Source organism: Lepidochelys kempii, chromosome 15 (assembly GCF_965140265.1).
Source record: "Lepidochelys kempii isolate rLepKem1 chromosome 15, rLepKem1.hap2, whole genome shotgun sequence".
Lineage (NCBI taxonomy): Eukaryota > Metazoa > Chordata > Testudines > Cheloniidae > Lepidochelys > Lepidochelys kempii.
In genome coordinates, this window is record NC_133270.1 from 27,493,463 (window position 1) to 27,516,113 (window position 22,651).

The window sequence follows — 22,651 nt, forward strand, 5'->3', positions numbered from 1 at the left end:
CAATGGTTCTTCCTGTGAGCCCAGCCTCATGATGCTTCATTTCTGATGTAAATTGTTGCTAACAATAAAAGGCTCTGATCCTGCATCGTCAAAGTCAATGGGAACTTTGCCATTAACATCACCGGGCAGCAGATCAGACTCGAGGTGAGGGGTACCGCATGTGTGGACCAGATGGCTCTCTGGGACTACAGTGAGTTACATCCCTTGAAATGAAGGACATCTGAGAGAGATGGTTGGTGGTCACATGTGGTTGGCTGGACCTTTAAGATGTGTTGGCCAAATTAAGGGATATATTAAATTTCAAACCCTATTTTTAAAATGTAGATCTTAGGCAAGTTGATTTTATTGCCTCTGTTGCCTACATGTGGACCGTCCGTTTAGCCCACAGATCACACAAAATCTCACCTCTCACGTGGGCTAGCCGGGAGGGAATGGCGATACGCTGTTTTAAGATCAAATGTTTTCTTTGGAGCTCCCAGGTCCAAAAATATATAATCAAAATGCAAACGGCTCACATCTGAAGAGGAAATGTTTAGAAAATGTGTCATCTTTATTTCAGCAAAGGTATGGTTGCTGAAAGAAGCTAGATGGAAATGCTGATACAGGCAAAACTCCATCGTGGCTTTATTACACAGGGTAGTGGCATACATTTTTGCTATTACATTATTTCTTGTTACAAAGAGACAGAGGAATTTGCCATAACAGATTGGCTCATTGGTCTGTCTAGCTTTTTATTCTGCATTGGCTGTTCCCTGGTGCTTCCGGGGCTAGCAAGAAAAGACCCTCTTGGTGATACACCTAACCAGTATGTGCAGTGGGAATGAGGTGGGAAATGCTTCACAACCCAGCAGTCTATCATCTTAGGCCCTGGAGCATGAGGTTTAATTACCTATATCGTTATCTTAGCTTGCATAGCTACAAAAGTTATTAATGGCTGTAAAATTATCCTTTTTAAAATCAGCCATGCTATATGTCTTCAGCTGATGACCCTCTGTAGCTGGTATTTCGACAAGTGGACTGTATGCTGTGGGAAGGCATGGTTTCCTTTTATTGGTTCTAAATTTATGGCCCTCTAATTTCATTGAGTGTCACTTTCTGCTAATGTGTGCCAGGGTAAGATGCAAGGGTTAATTTCTACTGTGCTGCGGCTAAGCGGGAATCCTTAGTCAACTGTCCACTAACTTGTTTCTTTACTGTAGCTTCTTTTTCCGGGGATAAATCCATCAGTTATACCAGCAAATCAGGTTTATTCAGTGCTCATATACAGTAATCTAATGCACATCTTTAGTTCCCTTCAATCCAAGGATCTCAAAGCGCTTTATAAACATTATTTGTATTTATTTATTTAGATTTTAAAAAATTTAAAAGACGCTTATGCAATTAAAAATTTAAAAGATGCTCTGGACATCCAAGACATCATTAATAATATAGTAAAATCCGAGCAGCAATACAGTCCTCATCAGGACAGGGACTCAGCCAGGCAGCCACCTACAGAAACTCCTTTCTACCCTATCATCATTAGGGACATTCCCTATGCTGTCTCTCACAGCCCTATCAAACTGGCATCTCTTGCAGCATGCTTGGAAAGTCAGCAAATCCAAGCTATTAATCAAGGAATTTAGCCTCCCACCACCATGATGTAATCATATTATTGGCTAGTATTATTATTCTCATGTAACATAGGGAAACTGAGGCACAGAGACAATAAAGCAATTATTTTCAGGACGGTTGGATGCTTCATTTTCGGGGCATCCAATGTGAGACATTTGGGCCTGGCTTTTCAAAGGTATTGAGCAACTGCAGCTCCCACTGACTTCGGCTGGAGTTGAGAGTGCTCAGAAGCTCTGAAAAGTGGGGCCAGGGTTTCTAAGTCTGGGCATCCAGAATTCATCAATTCATCAATTGCAAGGTCAGAAGGGCCCATTGTGATCAGCTCGTCTGACCACTTGGGTAACAGGTCAGAGACCTGCCCCACAGTAATGCCTAGAGCAGTGCTTGTAGAAAAGCAGCCAATCTTGATTTCAAAATCGCCCGTGTTGGAGGACCCCCAGGACCCTTGGTAAATATTTCCAGTGAGAAGCCACTTTTGAAAATTTGGCCCCAAGTGACTTGCTCAATGGATTAGATATTCTGGATCTCCTGAGCCAGAAGCCGAAGACCATCCCTAGCTCAGGGGACACTGGGATTTCCATCGTAAGCCCTGGCTTTCATTGGTTCCTCTAACTCAATCATTTTTGCCAGGGATTCCAATGAGGAGAGCTCAGACCAGACCAAACCTCAGTGTGGGGGATTCTTGGCCACCGTTGGGTACATTGGATCTGACTCTCCTCTCATGTCTGGGTAAATCAGGAGTAACTCCACTGGAATCGTAGTGTTCTCTTGCGGTAAAACTGCTGCAGTGAGCAGGGAATCGGGCCCACCTTAATGCACATGACATATGCTGATTGGACCAGGAAATGGACGTCATCTCTTTATCCACAGAGCAAGTAGAGAATGAGCAGCGGCTGGTGAGCTTCTACCCACCCCAGCCACCACCTCTTGAATCTGGATGGAACCATCTTTAGGGATTAATGGGTAGTCCAGAGCTCCTGGGTTGTGTTCTTTGCTTTGGCACCGACTTGCCGTTGTCCTTGGGCAGTCGCTTTCTGTACATTGCTTTGCCCAGCTGCACTAGGGTAGCACAAAAGAGACTGATCTTCAACGGGTTTAGAGACTGATCTTACATCAGTGCTGTGCAGTGACTCATGGCTGCAGAGGTGAAAAGTGAGCACACAAGCTTTGCTCCTCACTTGAGCATGTTTTCTTCTTTCCCCTGCTATAATTATTATCAGAACAAGCCTTTCCTCTTCTTGGTTCTTGCTGAGAAAGGGGGATTTGGAGTGATTCTTTATGCAGCTGCTTTTACTGTAGTGAGAAACTATCTGGACATATTTAAAAGCAAACAGAAGGCTTCTCCCCCCACCCCCCATGCTTAACTTGTGTACCTTAGTCACTCTGCCTGGCATTTAGCTGATGCCTCAAATAATTCTTCAAGACAAAGTAAATGGGATTTCCTTTGATAAAGCAATTCTTCAGTTACAGGCATTTTAAGTATGCATATTTTGACAGTCGTCTTGTTGTGTGGTCTTTTATTTCTATAAAGAAAACCACCCGGCTGCGTTTCAAAATGAACAACAATGGATTGTTCTCTGAATTTTGGCAGAAATGGTGGTTGCATGAAGAAATTAATGGAGAATGGTTTTCATAAACTAATTGCAGCAAGCGATGGAAAAGAACCAGTGCGTCCATCAGGGTGCGATGCCAGTGCAGGGATACAGTTATTTGCTCAGAGCCTGTTATTCAAAGGTGCCGAATGCCGCTGCCTTCATTTGGAATGGTGACCTCTTCTGAAAACCAGGCGGTAGATTCCTTGGGCAAGATTCATCGTTGGGGTAACTCAATGAAGTTAATTGCATTCTACCAGGAATGTATTTGGCTCATCTTGCTAGAACGAAAAAGGCCAGAGTTTCAATCAATGGCCTCCATTTTGACAGACTCACTAATTCTGCTCACTTAGCAGTGTAAGTCTTTAATTGGTGGGGACCTTGATGTTGACATGGATTAAATTGCAGGTGTTACCTGATGAAGTTTTGCACCTTAAAAACTGTAGACTTGGATAAAGGTGCACTGAAAATTTGACCCAATGGGCTATATCCAAAGCCTAGTGAAGACTGGGGAAAGACTCCCATCAACTTCCATAGGAATTGGATCAGGTCTTTTATACATAACGTCAAGGTAGAAATTGAAAGGTGTCAAAGGAGCATTTTGGTCTTTGACTAATATTTGCTTCATTTTGATCTTCTGTCTTAGAAAATGTATGGAGTCAATTCTTTTGTTCTTCCAGAGGATTTCTTCATCAGAAACTGGAGAGTTCAAATTGGTCTTACGAGGAGACTTTTGTAACCATTTATACTAGGTAGAAAGCAACATTTAGCGCCAGTCCTCCATTGGTATAAATCAATTTATCTCCACTGAAGTCAGCCAGGCTATGCTGATTTATACCACTGAGGAACTGGCCTTCCAGACCCAAGTAAAGCCTTGGAAAAGATGCTTAACTGGCTAGTGCGGTTGAGGTTCTTGGTCAAGGGCCACACCCAAGTTTTCTCACTGACTTCACTGGGCTTTGGGTAAGGTTCTGAGTCCATAACTTGGCATTAAATTGTATTCATTTTACTCTAATAAACCCCTGAAATCTGCCATCTGCTACTAGGATTCCAAGATGGTCTCTGAGAAGAGGGTTCAGACTGTAATATCAATGAGTGCTTCCAGCCGCTCCAGAATGGTTAGCTTAATTATTGATGTTTTAGAGAATTCTTATTTCCAGCCATTGCAGCTTGTTCATTTCCTCTGCAGTGTAGGACAGTCGGGGCACAGGCTATCATTGGGATTTGGGTACTGTTGTTTGTATTACTGTAGCGCCTGGAGGCCCTAGTCATGGGCCAGGACCCCATTGTACTAGGCGCTGTACAAACACAGGACAAAAAGCTGGTCCCTGCCCCAAAGAGCTTCCACTCTAACTGCAAGACAAGAGACCATAGAGGGATACAGACAGCCCGACGGGAGAGAACAAGGGAACAAGACGGAATGAGACAGGATTGTTCTCAGCACACCAGCAGCCTAACTGATGTCAAGTTTTCATAGGCAAGCCCAATACTTGTCGTTGGAAGTCTGTAGCTGAATCACGGCATACCATGCTGCAAGCCAGTTCCCGCTGCAGAGCACGAGGGTTGCAGCTTGTTTTGAATCCGCGGTTCCCAGCCACTACTCTGTGTGCTACTACCAGTGCTTCAAGCTTTTGTGTGACCGTAGACAGCTTCCCTTCCCTCCCTTATGCCCTTCTATAGGGCTTTGCTATCTCAGTCTGTTCTCTAGATTCCCAAGAGGCAGGCTAAGAAGGTGAAGGATTAGCTGGGTGCGTAGCCCAAGGAAATGGCCCTGGTAGTCAAAGAGCATCTCCCACGACCAGTCTGAAGTCTCATTTGTCTTATGCAATGGACCAAGATTCACGCAGGTGAAGGAATATTCCACCAGATCAATGACTCGCAGGTTGCAGGGACAATTTCTTTACAGATCCTTCTGCACTGAGCATTTAAAGCTATTGCCGTTGAGTCTGGCAGTGGCAGAGCACATCCAGTGCGGTCTTGCTCCTGTTACAGTCATTGACAAAACGCCCATTGAATTCAATGGGCGCCTGATCAGGCCTCAACTCAGGTGCTTACCTCCACTGTAGCATCCGCCCTGAGTGCAGACAAGATGGCAGTCGCTCTAACAGTTCACCCACTGGGGTGTTTCTCCAGCGAGGGATGCCCCAGAAATGCAGTACGCACCCATTTATCCAAAAGGCCTGGGGGGACCGCCAAAAGCTTCAAATAACCAGGCATACACATGTGGACGCAGATAACTAGGATTTCCAGGTAAAGGGGATTCAGATAGCTGGTATTTAATTTCATGTGTGCCCAACTTTCTACACATGAATAGTCCCATTGACTGCAATCAGGTTGCCTGCTCGTGGGTGCAAAGTTAAGTAGGTGTATAAGTGTCCGGAAGATGGGGGCCTAAGTATATAAATATACAGGGCTACAAGAATCCTGGCAAATATGAAGGGATCAAATCCTGCTTCCTGTAGGTGAAATTTTCCCCATACAAAAGACAAACACAAGGCCCATAGGGCCAGATCATCAAAAGAATTTAGGCACCCAAATCCCATTGAAATCAGTGGGAGTTAAGCAGATAAATACCTTTGGAGAGTCTGGGCCAAACGGCTTAAGTGGGACTTGAGTGGGGCGTTGACCTTGATTGGTCTTCTACCCAGGGTGAATTTCCCCCTTCATAAGAGCAGGGCCACTGGAATCAGTAAGACCAGTACTGGCCATGATGCTGGTGGAAATCCAGAGGAAGCATGTTCACTCAGAGGACTTACTCCAGATCTACCTCTGTGTAAATGAGATAAGAACCTGGCCCAGTGGGCTCCTCGCAGGAATAAGGCAATCAGCCTAGGTCCTGTATCCTAGTTAATTGCCCCGTCTATGATTTCAAACTGACATTGCACCTTGTCGACTTCCCACCACCAAGTGTGTCCAAGCAGCCTCTGTACCATTATATATGGCAAGGAAAATGAAAGGTCAGTCATGCTGTCCACATGGCTGTGGCAAGCTGGCACCGTTTGTTACTACCGCGTGTAATTATTCTGCATGTGATACCATCAAAGGCTGAGGGAGTTGTTCTTAGCAACAGAGCTGGATTTTATTGTCAGTTGTTTTGCAGTTGGATTTGTGCCATAGGTGTGGGGTAGAAGGCAGAGAGCCTAGCTCTCTTCCGCTTCCCTCTTTATCTAACTTTCTGACCCTGGAGAATTTGATTCTATTTTTTTCCCTCTTTTCCTCTTTAAAAAAAAAAAATTAACCTGGCTCAATAGGAGGCATTTTCTTGAACTTATTAAAAATCCAGACTTGTAAATTAATTTGTTCATGTTGTACAATGGCAGTGCAGATGGACTCATTAGCATGCACACAACAAATAATTATAGATGAATTTTTAGCTGGCCTGCTTAATGGGCTTGCTGGGTTAATTATGTCAATGTATAATTACATCAGCCCTGGGAGACATAATGGCACACCCTGCTGAGCAGACACTAGCTAATGATGGTGTAATGCTGACAGAGGGAAGACATACTGTTCTGAATGCACCTGCTTACCTCTGCACAAACTGCGATTGTCTGCGCCTGCCTTTGCCTAAATAAACAGGCATGATCGGGAGTGTGTGTTGCTGGCTGGCGTTCGAGCAGGTTTCAGGGTGGGGACGGAGGGCCCCATGAACAGAAGGAGTGCTGAAGGCCTGGGATGAAAGCCTTTATCCTCGCAGCGCTTAGGACTGTGCTCAGACTTTAACAGGGCTCGTTGGCTTGTGTTAAGGACAATCTCAAAGACGCCGCGTTCAGATTCTGATCTCCCTGCCCCATTCTAAGGCCCAGGTTTCTAAAAGCTCCCACGCGCCCCAAATGCCCGAGTCACTGAGGCTATGAGTCCTAGGGTTTGCATACTCACCCCTTTTCCAGGATCGCTGTGCGGTATGGACACCTGGGTGACTGGGGCTGTCGGAAATGGGGGTCTAAATCCGTAGCTAATCCATTGACTTGGCTGCAGTCACTCCTGACCAATGCTGGTGTAACCGAGAGCAGAGTCTGGCCCCTTTAATTTAGGAAGGTGGCTGCAGCGTGCACCCTGTGCGGAATCGATAACGGGGGGGTTGTAAGAGGAAACCCATCCTGCCTTCCCTGCCATGCGGGAAATGTGGGTGTGCAGGGAATGCAGCCTGGGGCTCACGCCTAGCCGCCGTGGCCATTACAGTCTGGATCAACTGCCCGCTAAGGGAGGCCTGTGTTCCATGTGGCACGGATGGCCTCGATCCAGTGCAAAGGAACAGTTATGCTCACTGTAGCATTGGTCCCAGGCATGCTGGCTCTGATCAAGGCTGCAAACATCCACGTTGTTCCCAGACAGCGCGGGGGCGGCCCACTGCCCAGCTGCTGCCCCTCACCTCATCACCTTGCTCCCCTTTAGACCCCGTTCCTGTCCTGGAGGTGGCCCAGAGCGTAGAAGAGAGGCTGCAGCAGGGTCAGGGCCTCGACCCCGAGAACCCACCGCTGAAGGAGCTCAACAGGCAGCGGAAGAAGCACCCAGAGCTCCTTGGCACCAAAGGTACCAGCTGCTCCTCCCTTGCCCTGGTTCGTTTCCAGCACCGGGATGAGGGGGGGCCAGGGGCGTGTCCCTGTCCCCTGGCCCCCGGTGCTGGGGCAGTGCAGCAGGGTGGTCACTCACTCCAGCCCTGAAAGGGTTAAAGCCAGCCCTGGGAGAGGGCTGATTGGGGGAAGCAGCCACACCTGGGCCACGCCCCAATCAGGCCACACCTGGCCCTGTTATAAGGGCTCAGGGGGGAGCTGGGTCAGGACTCTCCCTCTCACTTCAGAGGGAGAAGGACCTAGCTGCCTGGGAGCTGAGGGTGCAGGCAACAGAGCAGGGATGGGGAAAGGCGAGAGGAGCTGGGGAGCTCCCGCCTGGCAACTCCCCAGGCTGCAGGCCTTGTCGAAGGCCAAACCAGCTGCTGGGGTTGCAGAGGCTGCAGCCCACAGGTAGGCAAAGGCAGCAGGTCCAAACCCCCCTTTGCCAATGATGAATGGCTTCTACACTGCAGTCCGCCCCAGTGAGTGGGGGCTAGATGGCGACTGGCAGTAGCCATAGATTGAGGAGAGGTGGGGATAGAGGGTTGGGAGTTCCCCAGGGAGGGGAGACCCAGAGCTGTGGGGTTACTGCAGGGGGGCAGAACCCTGCTGTAGAGGGGCACGGGTCCAGGAGGGACACGGGGACCAGTGGCAGGCGAGACAGCGGCCTGCAGAGGGCGCTCTGGGGCGGCAGAGCTAATTCTCAGGACAACCAGCAGGAGGCGCAGCGCCAGTGAGTGGCCGCCCTGCCACAGGCAGGCAGAGGCCTTCGCAGGCCTCCAGTTGTTTCCAGCTGGGTGGTAATAATGATAACTCTTAGCGCTTGTATGGGGCAAATCGTCCGCCCTGTCTGTGCTCCGCTTGGGGTATGGGACACCACGGCGACTGAGGGAGGGATGGAAACTCCCCTGCAATCTGCTTCAGGGCTGCGGTCACCTCCATAGCTGTGGGTCAGGGCCAGGCTGGTCCAGCATTTCCAGGGCGGGAGCAGCTCCATGGGGCTTTTGCTCCAAACCAGCTCAGTCCCTTCCATGGAGCTTTTCTTCCCATCCCCGACTCGGAGTCAAAGTTGAGAATGGAAGGCCGGGCAGGTCCCCCTGCAGACGAGCGGGCCAGCTCCCTGCAGCCTCGCGCTCTCCCTCGCCTGGCGGTCCCTGCTGGGATCCACTGTAGATTCATCGGTGATCCTCTCTGCCCAGTGAGGGGTCACCTGGGGGCTGGTTTGACCGGTGAGGGCTGTGCTGTTGAGTTCCTGTCACTGAACCATCCCTCCCGTCCCCTGCCTGGTACCCCCCGTGGTATGCGGAATCTGTTCCCTTTAATTCGCTACAGGAAGGGGCCCGATCCTGTGTGCCCCCAGGGAGTTGTCTCCTCCCATTAAAGTCAAGGGGCCTGATCCTCAAAGTCCATGGAGCTGCGCTGATTTGTACCAGCTGATCACCATGAAAGGGACTGGGCGTCCAGGGAGCAGAATCAGCAGCAAATGCCGTACCCTGCTGCCCTCACACAGGGTTGTCAGTCCAAAGGGCTTTAACTGTGTTGATCTGCATTTTCTCCCAGCCTCTGGCAGCCGTGGGACAGGACAGAGTCCTTATCTAGAGCAGCCCCTTGCAGTTCCAGGTTCTGTGCAATAGTACCATGTGCTCATTTCTTTCTCCACCAGTACGGTACTTCATTGAGGGCTCCTCTGCAAACCCCAGTGAAATGTCACCAAAGGTGGAGAAAAAGAACAAGAAGAAACACATGAATTCTAACGAATATTCATTGGGAACAGCACAGTTAACGTTGGGGCTTAGTTCTAAAGGGGCACTGTCAGAATAAAAATCACGGCCTAGCTCTTCAGCTCGTGTAATTTAATAATATTTAACACTTAGCTCTTATATAGAGCTTTTCAGCAGTAGGTCTCAAACAGCTTTACGAAGGAGGTCAGGGTCTCTAGCCCCATTTTACAGATGGGGAAACTGAGGTACAGAGAGGGGAGGTGGCTTGCCCAAGGTCACCCAGCAAGCCAGTGGCAGAGCCAGGAATAGAGTCCAGGTTTCCTGAGTCCCAGTCCAGTGCTCTCCCCACTAAGCTGCACGGCTCTGTTGATGGCGAGGCAGCAGTACTGATTTATGCCAGCTAAGGATCTGGTCTTGTATTTTTAACAAACAAATGACTCCTCAGATCGTTACAGCTGAAAAAGAGCCTGAACTGGCCCAGGTAGCTTATTTTGCTCTTCATGCAGCTTGTCTGGTTTTTTGCCTGTCGGAAATCCAGGAGGTCATTTTCACAGCTGGCTATGGTCAGTTTCCCTGTCAGGTTCTCAGTACAGCAGCGTTTGGGGTGCGAACCACTTTGGGGCGAGACAGTCATTGCAGGGCCCGAGACGATGCAGCCGGATCCTGCAATGTGCACTGGGACTGGGAGGGTGCTTTGCAGGGCTGTCCGGAAACAAGAACTCCACTTTGTGAAAAATGTCACGGTTTCCTTTTGCATTGGAACAAAATCTAGAGCATTCCAAAGAAAGGGTTGAAAAATGGAGAGAGAGAGCAAGCAAGCCCAACTTCCTGCCAGCAGCCCAGTGGGTATGGCGCTTACCTGGGGTGTGGGAGATGCAGGTTTGAGTCCCTGCCCTTTCTCATTCATCAGGTGCTAGAGTTGTATAAATAATTAAATACTCATTGGGTAAGAGCGATTGAGACTCCAGCAGCCTGCTGGGGATATGTGTATCTCTCTCTGGTTTTGACCAGAAATTCTATCCTGGTTCTCCGAAACCTCCCCCATGAAAGTTTCATTGAACCTGGTAAGTTTCCACAAAAACTTTTGGTTTTGACCAACTGGCATTTCCCGACAAAAAAACGTTTTTGTCTTTTAAAAAAAAAAAAAGAAGAAAAATAATTTCCCAGCCAGTTCTAGTGCACAGCACTTGTACAGAGTAGCCTGGAGACTACTGGCTTCCAGTATTCTAGTCCAGAAAGCTACACTCTCCCCCCTCCCCCCCCGACTTCTGCAAATCACATGAAAATTGCAGCCACCCAGGGTGTAAATAATGATGGGTCTTGAGCTCTAAGAGCTTTTTATGCAGAAGATTGGTTTCATGCAGGCATACTGTGTTCCAGGTTGGAGGCGCAGTGTAGCATAGCTTAAACAGCTTTGCTGGTCATTCCCGCCACTAGGAACTGAAGTGGTTCGAATGAGACTATTAGCAGATATAACCTAGCCAGGAAGCTGCCACTTTGGCAGGGTTTGGGCTGCACTCAGGATTTCACGCCCCGCTGTGATCCTCTAACGCAATTGACCAGCGGAACCTGCAGAATGTATTAACTCCGTGGCTGAAGTTCTGGAAATCGATTCTTTACCCCCTGAGATTGATCTCTTGGCCCTGGAAGAAGTGGTTGCTTTTTCGCTTCTGTCATGCTGCTTATGTGAATTTTTCTCCCTGCTCCCCCCCGCAGAGCAAAGAGGGGGAACGTCTCCAGCTGTGCTCACAGTGTCGGAGGGAACCAGACTCACCAGCATCAACAGCAAAGCACTTTTCACAGACACCTTGCTGCAGAGAAATGAAGCTGAAAAACAGAAGTACGTGAGTAGCAGAGGATGGGCCTTAAAACCAAAAAGTAAATATGATCTAGAGCTGCCTGGGGTGCGAATGTGAGTCTGTCTGTCTGTCCTCTTTATAGGTCACCATACAGCTCTGTCTATCCATCCTCACCTTCTTTCTCACCGGCCTAGCATTTATTCTGTGCTCCTCCCTCTTGCGAGCTGGGCTGAGGTTCGCATGTCCTGCTCTGGCAACACTGGGCCAGACTCTGAGCTTTGTCACACCGGGCACCGTCCTCTGCCTGTCCTACCCATCTCAGCTGTCTCCTCTATTGTGGAGGTTTCTTACTGGGCCCATCCCCATGACTTGAGAGTTTCAAAGCTGCCTAAGGGATTTGGATTCCCATTTTTCATTCAAATTAATGAGTGCTTTGGGCACCTGAATCCCCTCGGTGTCGCTGAAACTCTTAGCCCTGGCATCCCAGCACAGAGGCTCTGGAGTTACCATGGTGTCCCTGGATCAGTCTGGCCCTGTACGAGTGCCAAGTCAGGCCAGGTCACTCAGGGAAGATGAGGCCCCAGTGACTGACCGAGGAGGAGTGGTTCTTTCCCCAGTTATTTCTGGTATCTAGGTTTCCTCACCTCACAGACTGGCCTGTCAGCACCCAGCCTGCTCTGGTAGGGGATCTGAGTTTGAGTCTCAGGCCAGCAGGTGTGGAGGAAATGGGCCCAAAATAGAGCCTGATGGAAGTGACTTTTGACCCCATTGGGACTGGATTTGGTCAATCGGGCTCATGTCCAGGTGCAGGAGCTCCAGCTGCACTCTAGAGCAACCCCCTCTGCCTGGTGCTCACAGTGGCATTCCCAAGATCCGAAGGGAGCTTTTCAAGCCCTCCATGGATGCAACCTCATTCAGGGCTGCTGAGGAGGGAAAAGGGCGTCGTGTGCCAGAAAGAAAAACTCTGCCTGCGGTCATCATCTGGTCAATGCAAACCAGTCTGAAATAGGACCCATTGGCAAAGATGTGCTTGAGTGACAGACATGTTTGCACACAAGATTGTGTCTGTGTGTGTGTTTACATGTGTATTTTGCATTCACACTGTCGTGGTCATTGTACCATTATCCCTAGAACTGGGAGTTCATTTCCTATGCCCATCTGGTAAACATGGTAATCACCAACTCGTATCTTTCTCCCATGTGTTGTTTTGCTTGGAGGATTTGGATAAATATAGCCCAACAGATGAACCTCATTCTTAACTGGCCTTTCAGTTTTGACAGTCCAGAGTTTACCAAAGGCTCCTTCAATGGAACTTCATTGTTATTCCTTAGCATGCAGAGCTGATAAACAAATGAATGCGCTTTAAACCCTCCTTGCAGTTCTTTTGGAGGAAGATCCTGCCAAACACAGGTTATAAATAATGCAAAATAACTTTTCCCTGATTGCTTTTTTTCCCACCTCAGATTAATTAAATAAACCCAGCCCCGCCCCATGCTACTCCAGGAGACGAGGACGATTTGCAAGGCACGCTGCCTCATCTGTCTAACCGTGCGTGGGCCCGGTTCACAAAGACTTCGCTGGGAGTGATCAGTGATCAGCATCTCTGAAAATTAGGCCTTTTGGCCCAGATCCTCCAAGGGATTGCGGCTGCAGAAGCTAGATGCTTAAATCCCTGTGAGGATCTAGGCCTTGGAGGGGCTCAAGGTGGGCACCCAGGATTCGTGGCTTCTACTGAAAATGTGAGCCCGACCCAGGAGCCACTCTCACATCCACCTCTGGGCCTGCCCCTACTTCTTTTGCCCCCACAGATGGGGTCCCATCCAGCATAGCACGCACAGGGCAAGGCCTTCCCTTCCTCGGCAGGCTCTCTCAATGGAACTCGGCCTGTTCTGCTGCTTGGCTCCTGCAAGGCTGTTGGGGGCCTCCGGGAGTCACAGATTCCACGTGGAGGCCTGGCTTCCCAGTCACTGGACTGACAGAGAGTCTCTGTGGAATTAACTCTGTGTCGTGGGTCCCTGGGGATAGGGACGGTGCAGACTGTGCCGTGACACCGTGGTTAGGCTATTCGAGGACTTGTCTCGGAGCGTGCTGTGACAGCAGCTAGCAAGAGGGCTGGGAGGCAGGGGCTGAGGGAGCAGATATGGAAATGATTTAGTCCTCTGTAGAAACCCCCGTCAGCACAGTCTCTGCTGGCCTATGGGCTGGGACGGGCCCAGTTTGGGCCGGGTACGGCTGGAGGCTAGCAGGGTGTTGGCATGTGCTGGGGGAAGCCAGTGCTTGAGAGTGAAGTGCTGACCTCAGTTTTGACTCCTAGATCTGAATGTCCTGGTTGCTGGGGAGCTGCCACAAACTCCGTGGATCTGGGGGGCTGGATGACCTGTGCTTTGGTTCTGTGGCTACCGAATCCAGCATTACGGACTCCCTGCTAATGACACTGCTGCGCGTTGGATCTTTGCCCTGCAGCCGTTCATTGCGTGGTGCAGTTCTGTCTGGCTGAGCCAACGCCTCCAGCGAAACAGGAGGTGGGGAAGGCCACCCCGATAATGGGCTAGATCACGTGGGGTAGCCCAAGGGAGGGGCAACACCATGCTAAAGCTTGCGCTGTCCCCAGTGAATCATTTGCTCGAGGCGGGGTTTGCAGGACTGCAGAGGACCGTGAGTTGTGGCCTTCCAATCACGTGGGTGCCCCAAGCCGTACATGGAGACTGTGTGTCTGGAAGGCCAGCCCCGCCAGAGCTGAGTTGCTGTGGTCTCCCCACCTGTGCCTATGCATGGGCCCTATTCCCTCCACCTCGTCAGGAGGCGCTTACAGGGTACAGAGCAAAATCTCCCGGGCGCTGAGGCTGACTGGGTCAGCTTTAATTCCTGGAGGTTTGCCAGGGGACGATGGCACACCAGGCAGCTGTCCCGGAGCACTGCCTCTGCCTCCTCCCGACACCAGTGGGTTCGGCTGGTTGGAAGGGGTGCTCATGCTCCGCTCCCCCGTTACCTTTACCAGCCACTCTTGGGCACCCCCAGTGTCGAGGCGACGGTATGGCTGAGTGGAGAAACCCTTCCGCAGCTGCTGTCTCTCTCCGGATCACACCGATTGCTAGCTAACTAAGAGTATTTCAGCTGTGCGCAATGCATGTGCGATTAGAGGGTCCTGGAAACCTCGATTCTCAGTGCACTCACTTGCTGTTAGGATAGCTTGTTAGTAACTGACCCAGAAGGTGGTGACCAATCCTTCCGAGCTAGGAAGGTCTATTATGTCAACCTGCTGCACTGATCATTGGCTCGGGAGATGGTTAAACATGGCTCGGAGCTTCACCATCCCCCTGGGTCAACAGTGAGGCTGGCAGCCTATGTATCTATAAAGTCCATCCAGTGCAAATTCCTCATGGACGGTTGGGACAGCACCTGTGTCTGCAGTGAGAGTGTTCAGGATCCAGAGCGAGTGTGAGTTATGCTATAGCACACACAGCAGCCCTGTAGGCTTAGCAGAGTGAAGGAGTCCATTAACGGCATGTACTCGCTTCTGGTTCATTTCCACTCTTAGAGGAACTCCAAAAGAGCCAAATGGATTTTCTTTTCTTCACGCTCTTATTTATCTATAGGTAGATCTTTAATTCTTTTCACCAATTTTTGTCAAGAAATTTATTTCTGGGCTGAGATCCAACATGCCAAGTTTTTCAGCCTGAAGTGAATTTTTACGGCCTGGGCTATAAACCCCTGGAAATAGAGGTTTTTAATGGAAATGTGGACAATTCTAGCAGCATGAAAACGTCTTGGCTGCAATAGGCATATAAATTTTCTAGGGAAACATCTGAATGATGGGTTTTAAGTACATGTTAAAAAGGATAAATGAGCAGCTCGATGGCACACTGTGGATGAAGCGGAGCTCGTAGTGAATTCCCAACCCTTGGGAGAGCAGAACAGGAGTGACTTCGGCTGTCTCTGAGAGTCAGCCCCCCATGGCTGGTGGAAGGCCTCATGCTGGCCGAGGGTTAGCTGTGTATGAACACAGAAGGTGATCACTGATACCGACCCTTCTCTTCACAGGGGACTACAGGAAGCACAGATCACTTTGGCAGCTAGGCTGGGAGAAGCAGAAGAAAAGATCAAAGTGCTACATGCAGGTATTGAAAGATGTGACGTCCAAAAGTCCTGCCCAGCTTGGGTCCCTGAGCCCTTGGCTGGAGATCCAGATGTGGGTAAGGCTCAGTGGTGCTTTGACTCTTCTCCTCTGGGTGCACGGATATCAATGCCCTCCTGGCAGAGCAGTTGGGGGTCACTGGTGCACCCCAAGGGGAGAATATGCTCTAGGGGCACATCACACCTGTCTGGCCTTTGTCATCATCAAAGTGTACTTGCTTTCCCAGCCTAGCCCTACCAAAGTATGGGCCTGATCTTACCCCCAGTAAAGTCAACAGGGAGAGTCTCACTGATTTCAGTGGGATCTGGATCTCAAAGGGCTTTACAAAGGAAGTCGGTGTCATTATCTCCATTTTACAGATGGGGAAACTGAGGCAGAGAGGGGCATGACTTACCCACAGTCACCCATCAGGGCAGCAGCAGAGCCAGGGGTAGAACCCAACTTCTCTGGGTTCCAGGCCATGCTCTAGCCACTAAGCCACTGTGACTCCGTTGACTTAATTGTGCCTAAGGACTTACTGGCCCCAGGGGTTGAGTGCCTGCCCCCTAGAGTCTGCCGGCCAGAGGGGGAAATTGCACCCACTCTGGCTCTGCTTCTGGAGGGGGCTACAGGCAGGGAGTTGGTGAGGCTGCGTGTTCGTGGCCTCAGACGTTCTCCTGTGTTCCTGGTGCACAGAGCTGCCCTGTAGCCTGTTGTCAATAGCTGCCTAGAGGCGGATGCATAGACGCTGTCGCGCCCCTTTGCCCTGCCACGCTGCCCACAGCGTCTCTGTGGGGCTCTCCCAAAGGTGTGGACGTACTCAGGGCATCTGTCCTGCAGTACCGTGCTCTGCCGCTATCCAGCATGGACCACGCTTATGTCCTGTGTTTGGACCACCCAGGGCCATGGTGCAGGAGGAAGGGCAAACTGGGCAGGAAAAGCAGCTGCTAAAGGTCTTGAACAAACTGCCACTGGCTGGGTTATGGTCACACAAGGGAGAAGAGAGGAGGAGATCTGGGTGCCATGGACTGGAACGAGCTGTGCAAGGGGGCACAGCGAGGAGCATGGGGGTGAAATTAAGTGAGGGGCAATTGGGCCACATCTTGACCCCACTGCAGCCACTGACAACGCTCCCATTGGCTTCTCTAGGGCCAGGCTTTGGCCCCATTACCAGGAATAACTTTCTGACAGTATCAGACTCTGGTCTCCCCAGGGAAGTGGAAACTACTGTGGATAATGAACTAGGAAGGAGAGGGCCAGATCCTCAGCTGGGATAAATCAATGCAGCTCCATTAACTTCAACAGAGCGACTTTGGTTCACTGCAGCTGAAGATCTGGCCTGTACCGTAGGGTGAGGAATGGGCCTATTAGATCTCTCCAGGTTTAATTTCTCTGGTTCTCGTGCTCTATTTCTGCTGCTGGCGGGAACCCAGAAAGTTGCTGGTGCATGAAAAGTGTTCATCCCTTCACTAGCAACACAGAGGCTAATTGAACGTTTCAGGAACTCCAAAAAGGTTTGGGTCGAAAATCTATTAACTGGTCCTAAAGTCTAGGAACATGGTGACTTTTTTTTAAAGCCTATCAGTGTTGTTGTCTTTGTCTGCATCTTGGTTTTGCATCAGTTCACATAAAAATTTAAAAAAAATATTGATTTGAATGGCAGCAGAGCAGAGGGCTGAGTGGGAGCCTGCCAAAGGCTGCTTGATCCACCTTCCAACCGGCCGGTGCTTTACCAACAACCAATAAATCTCTTTCCAAGGGGAGTGTTACTTACTGAGTGTTTGATTTTTTCCATCTGGTCAGCACTAAAGGCGACCCAGACGGAGCTGCTCGACCTGCGGTGTAAATATGACGAAGAGGCAACTTCAAAGTAAGTCACTCGGTTTTGTCTATCGACCAAAGCCGTGCACGGTCCAAGCAGAGACGTTGTGTCTGGCCACAGCCTCTGAGGAGGGCCCGGTCTTCGGGTTGCATGTGGGATGTGTCAAGAGGGACCAAGCTGGAACAAGGCCCGTCATCCCCATGCTTCTGATGCCGGGGCATTGCACTGTATGGTGGATCTAATACTAACCACTTCAACCGGCTGCCAAATCTCTCCTGCCAGCTGTTTGGCACTGGGTATATAGGTGGGTACAGACCCGCGTGGTGTATACCTACACACATGCCACTGTCACCATCAAGCTCTGTTCAGTGCAGCACACCAAGAGGCTGGGCAACTGTGACTTCACACCACCTTTACTCCTCCCCCAAACTGGGCTCCCCCAACCCCCCGCAACTGGGAGCAGCCTCAAAGCTACCCTAAATTGCACCTGGTCAGTATTTCATTTCATCCAGCAGCCTGTGACCTCTCGAGAGGCAGTTCCAGCCGTACTCTGCCCATACTGCCTGCTAGGAGATGGGAGTGGGGGTGACAGAGGGATATCTGTACTAATTCTATACCATTGGAAGAGTCCCCTTGCATTTGATCCAGCCTTTTACCACCAGAGCAGAGTGAACATAACAGGGCTGAAGGTCTCCAAGCAGCATCACAGAGCTAGCCAGCCATCGCTTCAGGTCCCAGAAGAATCACCTTCATGGGGGATATTTGAGACAGACGCAACAAACCCTAGATCAGTTGTCAGCAGACTACTCTGAGTTTGGGGTCTCTACAGGGATCTGGGTCATTTTCTCGAGCAAGTGAGCTATCATAAAGATGTCATGGCTAGGGGGTTTCTTGGTCCGTGTCTGCCAGGCCTCAGACATGCGATGGAATGGTTTGAGTGAAAAGGAAGGAATGAGGAAGCACCGAGTTCTAATCCCAGCTCTGCCCATTGGCTGCACCCACGTATCCAAGGGCAGACTTGGGTGGCATGGCACAGATGCTGCAGCATAGCAAGGGGGCACTGAAGATGGGGCAGACTCATCAAAGAAAAGACTAGATTTTCAGAAGCCGTGTCAACTGTCTGAGAAAGTGACTTGGGAAGTCAGCCAGTCCCAGGTGGGGCGTCGAGGTTCCTAGGTTTTCTGTCAGAGAGGGACCTCCAATAAGACCCCAGATCCAAACACCCTCCAACTTCTGCACAGTCTTGTTTTAGGTCTGGACTTCAGAAATTATAAGAAGGTAAAATCAGTTCTTCCTAAAAATCTCTGGACCTTCCCAGATCCTTCCAGACATGCAAATCTACCTTCAGCTGTCTTCTAATGGCAGGGGGAGCGCACAGTCACTGGGTTATGTTTAATGGGCTCCTCCACTTCATTAAATGTACATTTGCTTGTTCTTATTTTTGTTGGTCGGGTGCCATTTACTTTTATGAGTCAGGAACATCTTTTCCCTCCCTTCGGCTCCCGCTAGCCGTGGAGGCTGCCAAACATTTACAGCTGTTCAAATGTTCCACCGGTCTCGCTAACACAGCAGCGCGTGTTCACACACACACACGCTCGCTCATTCCCATTACGCAGCAGAGTCGGAACACTTAATCATATCATACCAAAGCAGATGTTCTTTGATAATTTGATAGGCCATTTGTACATGCGGTGCTGTAACTAATTTTGCCTTTGATCAGGATTGCAGCCGCTATGCACAGAATGATGGGGATGAAAAAAGGGCTTGTCCCATCCCTTGGTATCTTTGCCTCTTCCGACGTCACGTTTTGGACTCTCCCCTCTTTGGGTTCATTTGGCTTGTTTCTATGTTGTTAATTCACCAGCTAGTGGGTGTTGCATGGCTGGGACTGGAGATCACAAATTAGAGGCTTTGAGTATTTACCTTCCTACAATAAACAAATCCGCCACCGTGTACCCAGTAGCTGTGCCAGCTCTCAGCGACTGGTGGAATAGTGGGTGGGAGGCAATTAAACAGATGCCAGTGTTCCTCATTGACAAACAACCTGAGATCAAGAGGGAAGGAGGCCTTTTGGAAAGTAATTTGGAGGCCGTGGGTGGCTCAGAGAACTGGCAGTGGGAGAGGGAGCCTTTCATGTCGAGATCCCCGCCTTACATATGGGCATGGCTTGTTAATGACCCGAAATTGTTCCCATCTCATGGCTGTTTGTTGGCCGGCGTGAAACGAGCTGGGATGGCCTGCAGCCAGTTCCTGATGGACAGATGCCCACTCTGTAACACTCACATCACAGCTGGCACGAACCGCCTCCTTGCTGGCAGTGTAGCAGAGAATCCAAGGCTTGACTGGACCACAGAGATTGAACTCCTGTTAACCCCGGGAAGTGGTCGCTCCAGAGCGGGCAGGGTGGGGTAGTTTGCGCGACTGCTGCCCATGTTGTATCTGACCTGTGAATAACCAGCATACTGATCATCCGGGCTGTCATTCTGGCCCCTTTGATGAGCATTAAGCCCACCCAGCACAATTCCACTCCTTGGGTGGGAATGTTATTTTGGATGGGCGAGTGAAATATCTTTAGTGTTTTCTTCATCAATGAATCCCTGCGTCTGCCGCAGGAGTGGGCAAGAAGGTTTTGTGCCTAGGTCGGTACGTTTCCATGACCGTTTTGCAAGGCTGCCTTATGCATATTGCACACAGATGGCTAAAATGTCATATTTCAATTAAATGTAAAAAACAAAAAAAACAAAGACCTGGGTGATTGTTTAACACAATGGAATGTTTGTGGGGACACTCTGCCTCCTTCCAACTAATTGGTTTTTTGCTTTGCTGTCTCAGGGCAGATGAAGTAGCAATGATCATGACAAACCTTGAAAAAGCCAATCAGGTGAGGAGAAATTCTTTCCACTGAATATCGAGCTGGCACGGCCCAAATAACTGATTTCCTTCCCTTTGCTCCCGGCGATTATCCAGGGACTGAGGTGATTCGTTCTGCAGTGGAGGCAGATCTGGGTGGGCGCAGGGTCCCACAGCCATTGATGGCAATGCCCAGGCTAAACGCTCCACCCCTTGCCCTGGGCTCTGTCCGTGTCCGTTGCACCACCGGAGCCTTTGTATCCTGTTGGATCTGCCACTTTGGGGCTTCTCGGGATGGGGGAGCTGACTCAGTGAACATGGGATCTCCTTACAGCTCTGGCAGCTGAATCCCAGGGTGGGTGAAGGAACTAAACCCAAGCCTGGCGGACATGGCTCAGAGTGACATGGTTGCTCGTTAGTTCCTACCGGGAACACTCCTGCATTAGCCAGGAGACATTGAGAAGGAGACTCCTTGTGAACAGGGCAACACTTTTATCTGTCGATGCTCTTTAAAAGTACGAGGGTTTGGCCACACGGGCACCAGAGACAGCCCTGATGTCCCTGACAGCAATATTTGACCTGATCTCTTTGTTTTGAGCTGTAGTTATCACGCTGCTATTTGGGACGTGCCGCCATCGTCCAAGAGTCATCAGTATTGTAAACCATCAGCCCCAGTATCTGGGGGTGTGGGAGGGCCGGGGGGGCGGTTAAGGCAGGGACATTGCTGGGGCCTAGAGCAAAATGATGCATTCAGAGCTGTATACGTTTCTGGAGTACTTACTACTCATTTTATATATTTCCATGTGAATCATAGAGTATCAGGGTTGGAATGCACCTCAGGAGGTCATCTAGTCCAACCCCCTGCTCAAAGCAGGACCAATCCGCAATTTTTGCCCCAGATCCCGAAATGGCCCCCTCAAGGATTGAACTCACAACCCTGGGTTTAGCAGGCCAATGCTCAAACCGCTGAGCTATCCCTCCCCCCTAATTGGTTGGGTTGTGTTTTTTTGAAGTCACAAAAATGTATATACAAACTAGGCATGAGTAATACAAATATTCCTAAGTAGCAATTTACATGTAGATATGGCCTTTCGTGCAGAAGGAATCAGTGTCTTTTCAATGACATACAAACAATGTGTGGGATCACTTTTCCCTTCACTGAAAGGCAGCCACCTCTGGGGTGGAACTTAGCAGCTGTTTAACAGTGCACAGCGACAATAAACAAGAGTTTAGGTCAGGAAGAGAAGAAAACAATGTCTAACTGGAATGAGGAGGAGTTTTAGATGAGTAGGAAGTAATTACCCACCTTGGGATTTGGTTGGGACAGGGATTGACACCCCCACGGTGGTGCCTGGCACTGTTAATGAGTACAGGTGATTAGGACATGGATTAAGGCACTGTGGCACCTGTGCTGCTGTATGGCATTAAGTAGCATATTGAAATGGTAGCGGGGGCCAAACCAAATCTGAACTCGGGGATGTTTGTATCCAGACCAGGACCTCACGGCCAGCCCTATTTCTGTAACGGGCCAACACTGACCCCTGGGTCTGAATACACCAGAACCCTGTGCTCTTCATGGCTGTTGCCCTTGGGACTAGCTGAAATCCATGTGGACAGTGAGCCCATACAGGGGGTCTGTTCTCTCACCCGCACAGAGGCAAACGTCCCCTCGACACCAGTGGAAGCAGTGAGCACTTGCTGGGGTGAACACCCTGTAATACCCTCTCTGGCTTTTCACCGTCCGCTTCCTGACTTACACTCTTAACAAAGGTGGTTTGGGCTCCGCATACCTGGAGCCTGGGTCATTGCCGTAGTGTTGTTCTGACCCCACCTCAGTATTATTGCAGGGTGGCCGGTGCTTAATTTGTGCCAGGGCTTGCTGGGTCAGGGCCCCGGCACCTCTTTCATTGCAGATTAAGCATGAGGGCGGCCCCCCCACGCCATGCAGCTTTAGACTGGGCGAAAAGCTCAGCCGAGGAAGAGCCCACAGCATGTCACTGCTTGGCTAGCTCAGTGGAACGGAGAGCCCTGCTGACACGTGTCACTTTCTTCCCTTGCAGCGCGCAGAGGCAGCCCAGAGGGAGGTGGAGAGTCTGCGGGAGCAGCTCGCGTGTGTAAATAGTTCCATTCGCCTGGCCTGTTGCTCTCCACAAGGACCCAGCGGGGTAAGGGACAGAAGTCTGACGTTCAGGAAGAACGACACGCAGCAGGTCAGATCCTCAGCTGTGGGAAAGTGGCTTCACTCCATAGATCTCACTGCAGCCAGGCCGACATACGCCAGCTGGGGAGCTGAACCAGAGTCTGCAGTCGGGGACGCAGGAAACTTTGAGGGGCATGGTTTTCCAGTGGTGGTTAAAACTTCCTTGTGCTAGGGCCCACATGGCCTGTGCACATGGGCTGGGTTGCACGCATGAGCCGAAAACTGGGCACGTCGTTGCTTTGGGAAGGACCTGGTTTTCCAGAGAGTGAGAAACGAAGCACCTTTGCTGCTGGAAGCCAGGGCAGCAAGCGGGCCATGGAGTGTGTGCATAAGAGCTCAGGCCTCGATCCTCAAAGGTATTTAGGTTGCTTTGGGGATCTGGGCCTCAG

General features: G+C 50.2%; 1 protein-coding gene across 14 annotated transcripts in view; it reads left to right on the forward strand.

The window, feature by feature from the left end:
* CUX2 (cut like homeobox 2) overlaps window positions 1-22,651 on the forward strand; it is a 228,626-nt gene that overhangs the window by 175,722 nt on the left and 30,253 nt on the right. For 9 of the 14 annotated variants that reach the window (XR_012155035.1, XM_073312590.1, XM_073312602.1 and 6 more), the window contains 6 exons: window positions 7,599-7,736; window positions 11,194-11,317; window positions 15,318-15,394; window positions 17,194-17,260; window positions 20,045-20,093; window positions 22,123-22,272. Coding sequence is in view for 13 of the 14 variants with exons in the window: in XM_073312590.1 (XP_073168691.1) it covers window positions 7,599-7,736; window positions 11,194-11,317; window positions 15,318-15,394; window positions 17,194-17,260; window positions 20,045-20,093; window positions 22,123-22,272 (605 nt within the window). In the remaining variant the exon portion in view is untranslated. Of the gene's footprint in view, window positions 1-7,598; window positions 7,737-11,193; window positions 11,356-15,317; window positions 15,395-17,193; window positions 17,261-20,044; window positions 20,094-22,122; window positions 22,273-22,651 lie in introns of those variants that run through there. The other 5 variants (XM_073312603.1, XM_073312593.1, XM_073312594.1 and 2 more) reach the window with 3 other exon arrangements.